Source organism: Myxocyprinus asiaticus, chromosome 43, assembly GCF_019703515.2.
Source record: "Myxocyprinus asiaticus isolate MX2 ecotype Aquarium Trade chromosome 43, UBuf_Myxa_2, whole genome shotgun sequence".
Classification (NCBI taxonomy): Eukaryota; Metazoa; Chordata; class Actinopteri; order Cypriniformes; family Catostomidae; genus Myxocyprinus; species Myxocyprinus asiaticus.
The window spans coordinates 32,558,274-32,574,222 of record NC_059386.1 but is presented as its reverse complement, the minus strand read 5'-3'; the positions used below and the strand labels follow the sequence as shown (position 1 = coordinate 32,574,222).

Here is a 15,949-nt window from a genome sequence, read left to right as displayed (position 1 = left end):
TAAGTATTAAATGACACGGGATTATAAACCATATTTGTTTATAAATGTATTGATTGTACAATACAAATGTTTAATTTGAGTAAAGGCACAAACACTGCTTCAAGGCAAAAAGGCACAATCACATTTTAGATAAAAAATTGGCAAAATTCCCTTAAATATCACATCTTTCCCTTTATGAAGCAAAATTAATAATAAAAAAATAACATCAGAACGTGATTTCCACTGTGAGACGAGCATTTGGTCTTTGGATTAGCAGTTATGGATATATACTGTTTATGGTTTGATTCACAGTGTGAAGGTAATTTCATAAAACAACATGAGAGAAAAAAAAAAAGACGTAAAACAAAAAAAATCATAAGACCATAATCGGATTTTTAAAACACAAGGTAAATGTTTTTGATGGTAGTATATTTCTAGCACAGTTCATACACACAAACATTTGGTTTAAACTTTCATTGACCATAAAAGTGCTCAAAAGAGTCAAAACAACAAATGCATGATGACAGTTGTAAGTAAAACATGCCTGATGACAAGTAAACTTCCAGTTAAACTGGTTCAAGCCCTCAGAAACAGTTTCCTTATAGCTGTATGACAGCACAGGAAATTATCAAGGTGCATATGAATATCACGCTTTAGATACATTCACATTTGAAGGCGGGATGCGAGCATGACTTCAGGCGATCAGAATTAAAAGTTTCAGCAGAGAAATGTGCAAGTGAACACCTGATACATCTTCATACTACCAAATCTTGGACTTGAAATTTCAGAGCAGGTGAGATTTGGCCCACACTTTGCGTTTAGATTTTTATTTGATGTTTCGACAGCTGTCTCCCATACAGGACTGCAGTCTGATGAGTCTTTGGTTCATGGTCTGCAGGAGAGAAGGGTCAACCTTCTTCACGATGTTCTCCAGCTGATGGGGATCGACCGTTAGATTGTACACCTCTACGAATGACTGCAAAAGATCACAGGAGAATTTAGTGACTTCATTTAATTTACTGACTGTGTATATACAGCTACAACAAGATTTTATGTCTTTTTCTAGTGCTCTTGTGGTGTAAAATCTGATCGGTGCTATGAAGTGCTCACCTCATTATCAGCAAACTCACAATACTGCAGGTTACCATCCTTCAGAGTTCTGACACAGGCGTACGTGTTGTTAAAAGCGTCTTCACATACACAGTCTGGGAAACATTGCTAAAGAGGAAAGAATGATACAACTTTGCTCAATATTTTAAGAAATCAAGGAAATGTTTAATGGGTAAATGCTTCATAATAATTCAGAAACACTTACAGCAAGTCCAGGGCCTAGTTTGGGGCAGCTGGGGTCTTCAGAGGAATATCCCTCACCAGTGTACTCCACCAGAAAGAAGGGCCGTTCTGTGCCATTACGCAATGACGGAGCCTTCATGGAGAACATTCGAATAGAAAAGACACTGAGTATACAGTCACACTAACACTGATATAACAGATACCACGATGAAAGTATAAAGAATCATATTAAAAATCAAAATAGTGCACGACTTTTAAAATGAAAATTACAATTAGGATTAAAGTTTTTGGTAAATGCCAAATGAGAATAAGATTATTTCACATTTAAGAATTTTGAGGGGAAATGTGCTTAAAGTTCATGAAAATAATGTCACAAATGAAATCTAATGCAAAATAAAATGTATTATTTGTTTCTATTTTGCGGTGAAATATGACCCAGACAGGCTCTAGACAGGTTTTGTATGATTCTCCCACAATAAATATCAATTTGAGTTGTATATACAGATAAGTGTGTGATATAATATTGCCTTGAGGTACATGTTGAGAAAAAAAAATGCAAAAAAGCAGCATAAAACAGGCAATGTAGTGCACAATGGAGGTAGACCAATATATCGGTTTTACCGATAAATCGGTGCCGATAGTTGCTTTTTAGAACAGTGGACTTTAGAGGTGAAAACATTTTTTTATTTTTATTTTTTTTAAATTTTATTTATTTTTTAATAATCGCTGACAATCAGTGACAATAGTCATCCATATTTTTATCCTCACTTCTATGCATATATATATATTTATTTATTTTATTCGATAATCAAGCGTTCAAAATAGTAGGGTCCTATGAAAGTTTTATTTTTTTTTTCAAATTCAGTGTTTTCCGTTATATTACTCACTCTTGCTTGTGAGATATTGCTTAAATATAATGTAATTATTATTGATATAATATTATTATTATTACTACTACTACTACTACTACACTTTACCATATAGTATTGATATATTTGTCGCAATTTCTTACATTTCACGCATCTAGTTACATTTGGTGAAAGCTTTTATTTTGGAGAGAAGCCCTTTCAGTTTTTGTTTGACAGTGGCTTCTCACTTTCGGATAAGCAGTTCGCTTTATGGTTTAATGTGCTTATTAAACCAAGAAAGGCAGCAATTTAATTATAGAAATATATAGTCTGCATGTGCTGCACACTTCAAGGTTAATGAGTGCTCTGCTTTCTGTAATCTGCCACACAGAGTGCGCATTGCTAATGATCAGAGAATATTTAGCCTTGAAAGGGACCAATGTGACCAAGGTGTTGTCAGTGTATGAGTGGCCAGCTTCACACATTCATTTTGAAACACACAGCATATGCAGACTGTATATTTATTTCATTAAATCACAGCCTTTTATGGTTTAATCATCACACTAGGACATATGATGATTTTACTTGGATTATTTTTACTTTCATACATTCATTTTATCCCAAATATGCAGATTTCCATGACATTTGGAATTTTTTAGTTAATTCCATTTTTTTAATCACTGGATTATGCGATTCTGTCCGCATTTTCCGCACTGCGCAAATCATAGAGCCCTAAAATTTAAGCGAGGGCATGCAAACAAAAATATGATTATATGGAAACGTATATATAAATATATACACACAAAATTCTTAATCTGGTGAATATATATAGGCTATAAAAATCTTAATTTGACAAATACTGACATTTAGAGCATTTTAACGGTTTAAACATTTTCCAAATTAGAGTCCCCGTTGCATTTCAGGCTTGTTTATAGTTAAAAAAAATCCCAAGTTATTGGGGTTTTGGTTACACAGTAAACTGCATTTGGGATTTTATTCATTTTGGACACTTGTAGCATCAATGTCTGTGCCCGTCGTAGTAACAAAAGACACATTTTTCTTTTTTTTTTTTACATTCTATAAACCGATTTTAAAACTATCAGCCGATTAATCGGTTATCTGCCTTTTCCAACACTTAGTTATCGGTATCGGCAAAATCCACTATTGGTCGACCTCTAGTTTACAACAGTATAATGAATAGTCCAAGAACAATGCAATAAGTTAGCAGTATAAGAATGATTACAAAATAAAATACACAATACATACACATCTCAGAAAACAGGAAGTAAATAACATGCCACACTCACCATCTGTGGAAGGAAAGACTGTCCATCCATGTTGACAGTGGAGAGATTGACTCCAGCGATGTCCAAGATAGTCATAGGAAGATCTATATTCATCACTGGAGACTGATGGACATTCAGACAGATGTTACTTAATCTTTTATCAATCTCAGTTATATGTGGCAGGGTCTATTTACACTAATTGCAAATAGGAAACCTTGTTGGCAAGGGATATTTTCAGTACATACAGTGGTGGCCAAAAATATTGGCACCCTTGGTAAATATGAGCAAAGAAGGCTGTAAAAAATATGACTTTAATGTTTAACCTTTTGATCTTTTATTCAAAATATTCACAAAAAAATCTAACCTTTAACTGAAGTAAAATAACTGAAAGGTGGGGGAAACAAGTCTCATAATTAAATTTTTTTTTTCCAAAACACGTTGGCCACAATTATTGGCACCCCTAGAAATTCTTAAGTAAAATATTATCTGAAATATATTCCCACTCATATTTTACATTTTTTAGTGCACCTGGGTGACTAGGAATATGAAATTGTTCAGCCATGACTTCCTGTTTCACTGGGGTATAAATATGAGGTAACACACAGGCCAAATTCCCTTAATCATCAATCACAGTGGGTTAGACTAAAGACTATAGTTCTGATGTGTGGCAAAAGGCTGTCGAGCTTCACAAAATGCAAAGTGGCTAAAAGAAAATAGCCAAAGCATTGAAAATGCCCATTTCCACCATCAGGGCAATAATTAACAAGTTCCAATCAACTGGAGATCTTAAGAAGCGGCCTGGAAAACGACGTGTGTCTATATTGTCTTCACGCACAGTGAGGAGGATAGTTCAAGTGGCCAAAGAATCTCCAAGGTTCCCAGCTGGAGAATTGCAGAAATTATTTGGGTCTTGGGGTCAGAAAGTCTCCAAAAGCACAATCAGACATCACCTACATCAACACAAGTTGTTTGGGAGGGTTTCAAGAAAAAAAACCTCTGCTCTCATCCAACAACAAACACAGTTTGCCAGACACTACTGGAACTTCAAATGGGACCAACAGATAAAAAAAAATCAAAACCTGGCTGCCTCTGCCAGAAAGCTTAAAATGGGCCCTGGTTGTATCTTCCAGCAGGACAATGATCCAAAACAAACATCAAAATCAACACAAAAAATGGTTCACTGACCACAAAATCAAGGTTCTGCCATGGCCATCCCAGTCCCCTGACCTGAACCCCATAGAAAACCTGTGGGGTGAACTGAAGAGAAGAGTCCACCAACATGGACCTCTGAATTTGAAGGATCTGGAGAGATTCTGTATGGAGGAATGGTCTCAGATCTCTTGCCATGTGTTCTCCAACCTCATTAGGCATTATAGGAGAAGACTCAGAGCTGTTATCTTGGCAAAGGGAGGTCGCACAAAGTATTGAATAAAAGAGTGCCAATAATTGTGCTACACATATATTTGACAAAAATATTTGTTTTTTGATAAAACTTGTGTTCTGTTTGCAATTGTTTGATATCCATTAAAGGTTCAATTTTGTGAATATTTTGAATGAAAGATCAAAAGGATAAACAATAAAGACATATTTTTCACAGCCTTCTTTGCTCATATTTACCAAGGGTCCCAATATTTTTGGCCACAACTGTACATTAACTATTGCTCTGACAATTTACACCTAGTAAAAATAGCATATTACTTCCATCACTATTTGCAAATTTAGTTAACAAAAGATGCTGTTAGTATACATAAGATGCTGTTTGTTGCTATTAACAAAGTATGTATTACTATATACACTCAGGTTTACATCTTTTATAAGATATAGCCACTATAAGATATACAGGTATATATAATGTTAGGGACATGTACTAGGGTGGTAAACATGTGCCAAATGCAAACAAACCAAATGTTTCTGTTACCCAAATGTATATAGATCGCACTGTATAAACACAAACATAGAACTCAATACATTTAAGCTACACAGCTCTCTGTGCTAACCTGTAGTGTTTGTTTTGGTTTGATTCCTGGTCCACGAACCAAGAGAGGGATGCGAATATCAAACTCGTACAGCTGTCTCTTATCAATGGGCAGAGAGAACTGGCCTGTGAATATCAAATGTATCAAAACAAATTGTGTTATAGAGCCAGACGACAACAGGTCGATAAAACCAGGAGGCACACGGTCATAAAGGTCGCACCAGTGTGATAGCCATGGTCAGACGTGTAGAAGATGTATGTGTTGTCCAACTCCTTCATTGACACCAGTTTATTCACTAGTTGTTCCACCATGTCATCCACAGAGAGAAGTGTCTGCCACCTATTGGAAATATTAAATGTGGAGGTTATGACGTGATTTATTTGCTAATACTTCTTACTAAATGTATTTATGCTCTGTGTACCTCCTGCGATAAGCGTCATCCAGGTATTGAATGGAGTTGTTTAACATCGGGTTCACAGGTTGCCTTAGTAGCCAATGTTTGTCCTGAGAATTGAGAAAAGTATCTTTGCTGTTACTAAGGGTCATGCCGAGGCCACACACATCTGGCATTTACAGCAGTTAAGGGGATGTATTACAGAGGAATTTAAACAACTTTGTTGTGATTTTTTGTTATTGTGACTTTTAAGGTTGAGAATGCAAATTCAATTCTTATTAAGCCATTCAGTATCTCGCATGGTGTCGCTTTTGACACTGGTTCAGATGACAGTGAGAGAGCGTTTTTGGGTGATGCGAAGAGATATCTTGCCCGTATCTCTCTCATACCTAGCTCACCACTTGCGGGTGAAGTCTCCATTCTCTGTGCAGTAAATCCGCTCCCGTGTTTATTATGCTTGGGACATGCATCGCACATAATAAATAAGTGTGCACTGCTCCAAATAATCAGTTTCTGTGCTAGGATGTCAAGTGCGTACCTCCTAAAAATGTATATATGCCAGTTTGTTTTAGCAACAGGAAGTGAAAAAAAATGGATACTGCTTTGTGTTAATATTTTTTTTGCTATTTACGGAAGCTCTGAACTACAAGGTAAAAAAAAAAATTTAGCTAGGTGAATTTTTTTTTAGGTGTCTCTGCAAATGTTTTTGTCTCTGGCAAAATATTTTTTTTGTTATTCTCAAGAGGTAACACCTTAGGGTGAAGATTTCATGGTTACTGATAGTGGCACCTAGTGGCCGAGGTTGGTACCACCTGCTAATTGTAAGAAAAGAAAAAAAAAATCTCATCTTTGAAAGAAAAAGAAATTTCAGAAAAATTTAGAAAACAAATTCAGAATTCTTCCAATGAAAAAAAACTTTCAGAGAACATTCCAAAGAAACAAAAATTTCAAAGGAAAAAATTTAAAGAAAAAAGATTTCAGAGAAAAATTCAGAGAGAGAAAAGATTTTTCCAGAGAAATAAAAAAAAAAGAATTTGCTGAGAATTTTTTTTCTTGAGGACAGGCTAAGGAAGGCACTAAGACACTGAAAAAAAAAAATTTCGCCTCGTGAATTTTTTTTTCACCTTGCGGTTTAGGGCTTCCGTAACTACTGTATTAATCACAGAAATGAACGCCTTAAACTTCCCAGCCCTAAAAATAATACTTTGTTGTACTCATTGCCATATTATGTTTTCTGAAAATCTGATGGAAAGTCAAAATTGTTAAATCCAACCGAAATCATAATTTAAGAGCTAATGACCTTTCCAGGTTTGTTGAAGCTGCCGTTGCGTGGAGCTTTAATATTACTGAAGGACTGTTGATACTGAGGAGCGGCCGTCCATGGCGAATGAGAGGATGGTGGACACAACATCATGAAGAACGGATAATTAGGGCTCCGTTCCTCCAGGAAATGCAGAGAACGATTCAACTGGAATAAAGAAAACAGACTCTGAATCAGTTATAAATCACCAATTTTTCATGATAATATTATGCAGACATGAACCCGATTGCCTTGTATTTCATGCACTCTGACACAGGATCATATTTTAAGACCAGATTGTGAGAACAGTTAATAGTGCTAGCTTCAGGGGCCTGGGTAGCTCAGTGGTAAGGACGCTGGCTACCACCCCCGGAGTTCACTAGTTCGAATCCCAGGGCGTGCTGAGTGACTCCAGCCAGGTCTCCTAAGCAACCAAATTGGCCCGGTTGCTAGGGAGGGTAGAGTCACATGGGGTAACGCTATACGCCTCGTGATCGCTATAATGTGGTTCGTTCTCGGTGGGGTGCGCGGTGAGTTGAGCTTGGATGCCGCGGTGGGTGGCGTGAAGCCTCCACACGCACTATGTCTCAGTGGCAACGTGCTCAACAAGCCATGTGATAAGATGCGCGGGTTAACTGTCTCAGACGGGGAGGCAATTGGGATTCGTCCTCCGCGTAGTGATTCTGAGGCGAATCACTACGCGACCACAAGGACTTAAAAGCACATTGGGAATTGGGCATTCCAAATTGGGAGAAAAAGAAAAAAATAGTGCTAGCTTCAGTACAATAAGAAACTATATTTTGCATAAAGGGAAAAATTTATTTTATTATTTTATTTTTTTTATTTTAGGACCATTCGTATTTTTTTGCATTATTGCAAAGTAAATTAAGTAAATTAAGGCATGCAATGGCTCATCTTACAAATAGGGATTATCCAAGGAAAATGACTATTCTTAGTGGAGTTTAACATAGGATTAGTCTTAATCTGTTTCCGGGACACCTGCCCGTAGTTAAATAATAACAGAGGCAGCATTTTCACTTCTGGCTAGGTTATGGTGCCTGACAGCTATAAAACAATGTTATTGCACATATCAAAATGTCTGGTCATGCATCTCACAGAAGTCGCATGACACATACTGCTGTGTAGACAGTTTGATATCTGGAGTCACATTATGACTAGCATGCAAAGTCATGTGGGGTGCAACAAGGGGCTTTTTATTCATTTAATCAGGGAAACAGCTTCTCAGTGGCAAAATTGTTTATTAACCACACTGTGTTGAAAACTAACAGGATAACAACTAAACAATGTTATTGGCCAAGTAAAACAAGTTTGGCATGCAATTAGTCAAATTTTTAAACCTCCACATTTACCATTAAGTAAATATTCCCACTTCAGTTCAGAAAACTAGTGACTGTTGACCTCACTTTTAAAAACTAATGTTTGATTTGATGTGGCATGATAGCTAAACACATCAATTCCTGATGGAACAAAATTAAGTCCTGTTCTACTTTTTTTTTCTAGTTAAATGTTCCACTCCAATTGTTAATATATCACATAATGGTGGAAAAATTGGTTTCAAAGGCCATTGCATAAACTTAAAAGCATTAAAAACTTACAACCAGGTCTGTGAGGTAGTCCTTTTCATAGCTGTCGCCATGTTTTTCCTCTTTTCCATTCACAGAAAGTGTGTAATTGTAATATCGAGAATTCCCCACCTTTGCATATACAAGCAAAAAGGAATAAGACATGCTTTTTAAATCATTTTACATTTTAGCATCCAATAAATGAAATATCTGTCTACATTTAAACCAGCACTTATCAAGAAATAAGATGGTTTAAAACTGGATCTGCTTTTGCTTTGCAACATATGAGAGCACATAATCAAGCCAAACAGGCTGTTGTGCATGAAGTTACTGATACTGCAAAATAAGGGAAGTATGGGACACATTGCAGCACCTATAGCTTTTCTGTGCTGATTTGAACATAGAGGGACAACAAAGTGAAACTGGAAGTGTTTGACTGAGCTCTGATGAGGATTCTGTTGGTAACTCACCAGTGCGTGCCACTGGTCCCAGCCGGGGGGCACATGAGCAACACCGCCTGCGTCTTTAGTCCCGTACTGAAAGCAAAGAGAGAGTTTTATGTAAACTACCAGCCAAAAGTTTGGACACACCTACTCATTCTTAATTATTACTAATCACATTTTCGAATAATAGAATTCTATGGAAAAAAAAAAAAAAAAAAAAAACTATGAAATAACACAAATGGCTCATGGGAATTTTATAGTGCCCAAAATATTTGAAACACATCAAAACTATCTTATATTTTAGTGACTTCAAAAGTATGCATGCTTTGTCTAGATGACAGCTCTGTCTGTTCATTCTCTCAGGGAACCTCATAAGGTGCATTCTGAGATGCTTTTTAAACAATACTGAAGGAGTTATCATACATGATGGACACTTGTTTACCATGAAACCTGTCCTGGTCATATTTAACCCCAAAACAATAAGCCTACATTATAGAAATACATATACAAGAAACTGCTGAAAAATAAATAATTTTTTTTTCTTATTTTTCTGATTTGACATTATATATATCAGGGTACAAATAAGGTAGCTCTGAAAAGCTTTTGTTTTGCTCCCAACGATGTCACCTGTAACCGAGTAAAATTTTGTGTTGATATGACAAAGCAATCAAAAGTTATAGCATTACAAAAATAATTTATCCTAGTGTCCAAAACGTCTCCAAGTGCCCAAAAGCTTCTCCAAACAAACAAAACATAATAATTGTACATAAGAACTAATTACACATGCAAATACAACAATAAAGGTATGCTCTCTCTCCAAAGCATGCAGGCATGAGTAACGAGATCTCATTCCGTTTCATTCTGTGTCATGTTCTTGGCGCCATCTACTGGTGGTCATATGTAATTAGAGTGAACAAACCTCTCTGCCCATATTTGGATGACTTCCACCTCTGGTTGTAGCGATATGAATCCTAATATGATTGGTTTAGCATTCCACAACGCTGGACAAGTTACTACATCATTTCCGATGAAGTCATCTGATCTAGCCAATGTGTTTTTAGCCAGATAGCATATGATGTGCTGTACGCACATTGTGGTTTGTCTGGATAATCTGTTGATCTATACAACAGATTACGTTGTGTGTGGGCTTGTTTTAGTTTAAGTTAATCGCCTCCTCTAAGTCATGGTATGTGATGTTTTATGTTCTGTTTATTTTTCATGAAGTTATAAGGGAAAACACAGCATCTAAGCAACACCTGTTTATATGTAACATATATGTCAAAGACATGTACTTAGTTATTACTCGCTATACTTTGGTCTGTGAGTAAAACAAATAGGCTGGTTGTTTTCTACTCTTTGAGAGCTTTCCAACAACACATGACACATGGCTATTTCATCAGTTTGATATTTTTACCACCTACAATTATATGTACTGTGCAAAATTATTAAGAAATTATCAAAATGGAACACTTCAGATCTGTCTGCAAATTTCAAAGCACCTAAAGGTACCAAAATACCTATATGCATTGTAAAGTACAGCTTCTAAGCTTTAAAACGATACCTATTTTCTGCTGGTCAAGACTGTAGTTATTCATGGTTTAATATTTTTTTTTCTCAGCAGGCCCATCCAAGCTTAAAGGGTTAAATTAAAATCAGCAAAAACGAAAGGGACCAAGAGAGTACAACTATGATGTATAAATACTTCACATATCTTTTTTTTCACATTGCGCTAATGATATGGGCGGAAGAGGGTAAAATGTGCATAACTGTCATGAAAATAGTGTCACAATGTAAAAAAATTTAACAGACCTAAAAAAGGGCTTCATTTCCTGTGCAAAATTTCTTACTTGTTTCTTTTCATTTAAGAGTACAACTAAACCAAGACATTTTATTTCATAAATGGGCATAATCAACTTTTTGTCTACAAAACTAATTTCAAGCATTGAAACATAAGCCTTTATATTCAAATGTTAATGGGAAACATTTCAGTTAAGTGTGTCCAAACTTTTGACTGGTAATGTAAGTTGAGTCAGTGAAAACAGCGACTGGGACAGCCACTGAAAAGGAATGTTGTCATTTCGGTATTTATTTCAATCAAACTCCTGGCTAAGAACATTTCAAATATTTGAAGGATTTGCAAATATTTGGCAAAGTTGTGGAGAGCTTCTGATTCTGATCTCACTGTAGGCAAATTTACAAGGATAAACACCATGCAAATAGACTAGTACAGTGTGTTGAGTACAACACAGGTGACAAAAACAAACCTGATTCAGGTATTTCCCTCCATAGAAAGTCTGGTAGTGCATCTTATTGAGGTAGACAGGAAACGCATAGGGCTCGGCCACTTTCTGCCACGCCACGCTGCTGCAGTTTCCCGAAACTGAGTTATTTCGGACCAAATGATTGTGTGGATATTTGCCGGAGAGGATGCTGCTACGACTGGGACAGCAAAGGGGGGTTGCTGTGAACTAAACACAACAGGAGATACTTGGGATATTTAACCAAATGCATGACAAAACAATAACAGGCTTTTAAAGGTAAAATATCTCTGACAGATATTTTAGTGTCTCCTTATTAAGATGTATGAAAAGGACTTCGCTGTTGTCTACTCACAGCATTGGAGAAGGTCACACCATTACTACCAATCAAATCTTGGGTTTTCTTCATGGGTGTCTGTGGATATAGAAAGACTAAATGAAGCTGTAACAGCATTAATAACAATTTATCTTCTCTACCATCTTCACAGGATGGAAGACTTCACACATTAGACAAATGGCAAGTTCTTGTCAGAAAAACTTGACCCCACACACCACAAGACAATGACAGAGGTTTCAATATGATTTTAACATGCCTTCCCTTCAGCATGTGCTGTAAGCTAATAGGTATAGTAGATCCTGGCTGTCAACTGAAAGGTTGCAGGTTCAAACCAACAAGGGCTGAACTTACTAATGCTTGATCTGATGCCAAAACACTTAACATCAGGTTACTCAAGGGGAAATGTCCCTTACTAATTCTTCTATATGTCACTTAGGATTAAAACATCAGCTAAATACCCTTTAAAAAGTACCATGGTGCAGTGATGGTATCAGATGGAATACCATGGTGCTGAATGATCACAATATTCATGTACCATGGTATTTACATGATACTCCAGAGTACATCAAAGAATACTATGGTATCGATACAGATTTCCTCATTTGATTCCGATTCACAAGCTCTTGCTTCAATTTAGATTTCAGTACAATTTGATTCAATTCTGATTAAATTGGGTGTATTTTAGTTATATTGTCCATCTTGCTTACATTTGAACAGTGGGTGTAATCTGATAGCAAAGTAACTAGTTACTGTAATTGAATTACTTTTAAATTCAAAGAGTAGTGTAACACGTTAGATTTTAAATTCTAGTAATCAGATTACAAATACTGACTTTCAATTAAGTTAATCACTTTTTAGTACATTACTTGGGTTGCACATTTCTAAAATAGTATTTTTTATGTAGAATTTAAAATATGAATTATGTATACATTCTGTTTGCATTTCTGTGAGGAACATACGTGCGTACGCACCCTAGAAAGTCATTGTAAAGGAGAAACGTGTGTTGCTGGGTGTATAACTTGCATGCGACAATGAACAAGGAGGAAATATTAACATTATTTTACAATTCATTAAGTACAAATAAAACAAAATGTTTCAGAAAGTAACTTAAAAGTGATTAGTAATGTGTTTACTTTGACTTGAATTACTTTTTCGATGGCATAATCAGCAAAGTACAGAGCCCCTTATGGCACTTTTCCACTGCACATTATGGTTAGACTCGACTCGACTCAGCTCGCTTTACTTTTCTGAGCTTGCTTTTCCACTGCAGTTTAGTGTCGCCTCAACATGGGTGGGATTATAGGCTGATCGTCACAGTTGCGCCGCCTCTACTGCCGTGACATCATCTTAAACGTGACACAAACATTACTGACCATAAACAATAACACGACCGCTAGCTGTTAGCTACTAGCTCATTGTGCTGCATAAAGCAGTTGTTGCATGGTGATTTTACACAAGTGTAACAGTTAAATTGGCCTGGTTGTTTTAGAAGCAAGCTTTCCAGTAGCTGGTCAACTAAATAAAGTGAAGCTTTCAAGTAGAATATAGAGTTAACGTAACAAAATTTACCATTCTCCATCGTGGACTCCAACAACGCCATAGATCTATTGCCATAGATAGCGTCCATTTGGTCGAACCACTTCCACTTTCTTCTGTTTGAACCACTCCGGCTGTTGTGGTCCTTGATGGTTCTGTAGTCACTTTTAAGTTTTTTTAACTTTATGCTATGTGGTAGCCGTGTGCGGCCAACAGCTGAGACACTTCCTGAAAGACTTTTTCGTTTAGCATAGTTTCGTTCGTCACTAACGAGAGGAACGTCTGCACCTCGTTTATTGACCACGGCGTGGTTTTGCGCACAGCCATTTCTTTTTAATTTTCGAAAGTCGCGTGAACAAATGATACTGATGTCGCTGTTGCTTACTTTAAAACTAGCGTCCTGATGTCCCGTGTCGCAAATCCGGTGACGCTGATAGTGACGATTCTCTCTGACCAATCAGTGATCAGTTTTGACGTCACATTTAGTATCGGCTCGGCTCGCTTGGAACCTCGACCGAAGTGGTACTAAAAAAGTATCAGGTACCAGGTACAGTGGAAAACCCCCAAAAAGGGAGCAGAGTCGAGTCGAGCTGTACCGTGCAGTGGAAAAGCCCCATTAGAAGACAAGGCGGGAATTTTGTTTTCTAAAAACGTTTTGCGTTCCCTCACAATAAATTTACCAGGTTTTCCTACAGTAACCTTATTTTAACCATGATGTTCATAGTGAAACCATAGTCATAATAGAGGAAAAAAAAAACTATGGTAACAAAAATATGGTTTTACTATACAAATACCATAGTTTAACTGTGGATTTACTGTAGTAATATTGTAGACTGTAGTAACCATACCTGTTGGCGGAAATCATTTTTCTAAAGTGATACTGTAGTAACCATAACTTTTGTAGGCTAACCATGTTTTTTTTGGTGGAAACCATTGGTTTTACTATTGTAATATTGTAGTAACTATGAAAAGTAAGTAACCATGTTTTTTTTGTTTGTTTGTTTTTTTGGCAGAAACCATGGTTTTAATAAAGTATACTGTATCCATATAATAACCATAGCTTCACCATAGATTAACCATGGTAATTCTTGTGGTTACTATGGTTTTACTACAAAATATTCATAGTAAAACCATAACCACAAAATTATGATTTTTATTAACATAGTTTTAATTTCCCTGTATTATTGCTATGGTCTTTACTAAGAATATCAAGGTTAAAATATGGTTACAATAGTAAAACCATGGTAAATGTACTGCGAGGGCAAGCAAGACTCATTTCAGAAACAAAATTCCTGCTCTGTCCTCTAAGGGGCTCTGTAGTAAAGTAATCTGATTACAATTGTACAGAAATATGTAGTCATGTGTAGTGGATTACTTTTTTGAGTAACTTACCAACACTGCATATGAAAGAAATTCTCTCTAAACTAATGCTGTAAATTATACAGGGAACCTTCTAACTCAGTACGCCATGAAATTATACATTAAAAAAATTAACAACAGGAACCAAACTATGCAGTTCAATTGCTATTTGTTTAACAGATATAATTGTCAACACAAGCAAAACTGAAGTAAACTTTAAGGTAAAGGTAAAGAGATCGATCTTGTGATTTTAAGAATAAATATGGTGATCAAGTGTGATTCTTCTGAAAATCAATATTTTTACCCAGCCCTAAAGAATACCAAAGTTGCACTATGGTATATGTCCAGTACACATCCAAAAACCATGGTGGTACCATTTTAATAAATGACGGTAGTACCACAGTGCGTTTAAAACATGGTAATAATATGGTACATGTCCGGAAAAAGAATGTAGTACTTTGTGAATGCCATACGGTACTTTTTGTTAGTATACTAAATTAGAAGTAAACTTAAGTACACTTACCATTCCCCCCATCTCCACATCCTGGTCGTCGGTGAGAATGAGGATGATGTTGCTCAGTTTGACGCATTCTGAACACCTGAGCGTGCAGGTGAGCAGCGTGACGAACAGACAGGTAGCCACGACACGCGCGCTGGACCTCCAGTGACCGACCCACAAGCTTGCCATGAGACCAAAACTACTCGTGATCTGATCTGTTTGGAGAGAAAGTATACGGCCGAAGGGTTCGGAGTGGCGGACAGCAGCTGCACGCGCAGGTGGGATGGGCTGAGAAAGTTTGAGGAAGTGAGACGAGAAAGAGTCATATGACCGCAGCCTGATTCAGCAGCTGACAGTGACACAGCCAAACGAACCATTCAAGCAGTGCAAATACTTCATATATAAAAATACTTCACATTATTAATTCTTTACACAGAAAATAAATGAATAAATAAAATAAAATAAGGAAAGCACCTCTGTTTCTTTTGTTTGTTTATTATTATTATTATTATTATTGTTGTTGTTGTTGTTGTTGTATTTTGTTTTGTATAATTCAAGCATAAAAATTCGGAAATACCATCAATAAATAAAAATAATAATAATTGGGAAAGCATCGGTCGGTAAATGTTGCTAATTGTACACAAGGAGGCGCGTGGCGACTCAAAAAGCCGAATTCTCCATTGAGCTGCATTAAAATCTCAGGACATTTTTTTTTTTTTTTTTTTTTTCGAAGTGAAGACATTTGTATATTAAGAAGTATAATCTTTTAAAGCTATTAATTAAAATTATTTGTAACCTGACAAAAAAAAAAAAAAAAAAATCGAAATGTATAAAATTCTCTATAAAATTATTTTTGAA

The 15,949-nt window shown here is 36.3% G+C and overlaps 1 protein-coding gene across 1 annotated transcript; it reads right to left on the bottom strand.

Annotated features, from left to right (window-relative positions):
- Positions 1-21: 21 nt before the first annotated feature.
- Positions 22-15,386, bottom strand: LOC127433905 (N-acetylglucosamine-6-sulfatase-like). The gene is made up of 13 exons (XM_051686244.1): positions 15,116-15,386; positions 11,716-11,775; positions 11,367-11,570; positions 9,130-9,195; positions 8,693-8,791; positions 7,077-7,244; positions 5,804-5,886; positions 5,603-5,721; positions 5,404-5,507; positions 3,428-3,529; positions 1,295-1,405; positions 1,090-1,197; positions 22-955 (listed from the first exon to the last, which is right to left on the bottom strand). The coding sequence occupies exons 1-13, from the start codon at positions 15,278-15,280 to the stop codon at positions 806-808; spliced, it is 1,539 nt and encodes a 512-aa protein (XP_051542204.1). The 5' UTR covers positions 15,281-15,386; the 3' UTR covers positions 22-805.
- Between the last annotated feature and the right edge of the window lie 563 nt (positions 15,387-15,949).

Excerpts from the sequence above, each read along its gene's own strand:
- LOC127433905 (XM_051686244.1), bottom strand. The coding sequence starts at position 15,280 with ATGGCAAGCTTGTGGGTCGGTCACTGGAGGTCCAGCGCGCGTGTCGTG. Across the intron at positions 8,792-9,129 it reads GGGACCAGTGGCACGCACTG|GTGGGGAATTCTCGATATTA; the intron begins GTGAGTTACCAA and ends GTATATGCAAAG. Across the intron at positions 5,722-5,803 it reads GATGACGCTTATCGCAGGAG|GTGGCAGACACTTCTCTCTG; the intron begins GTACACAGAGCA and ends TATTTCCAATAG.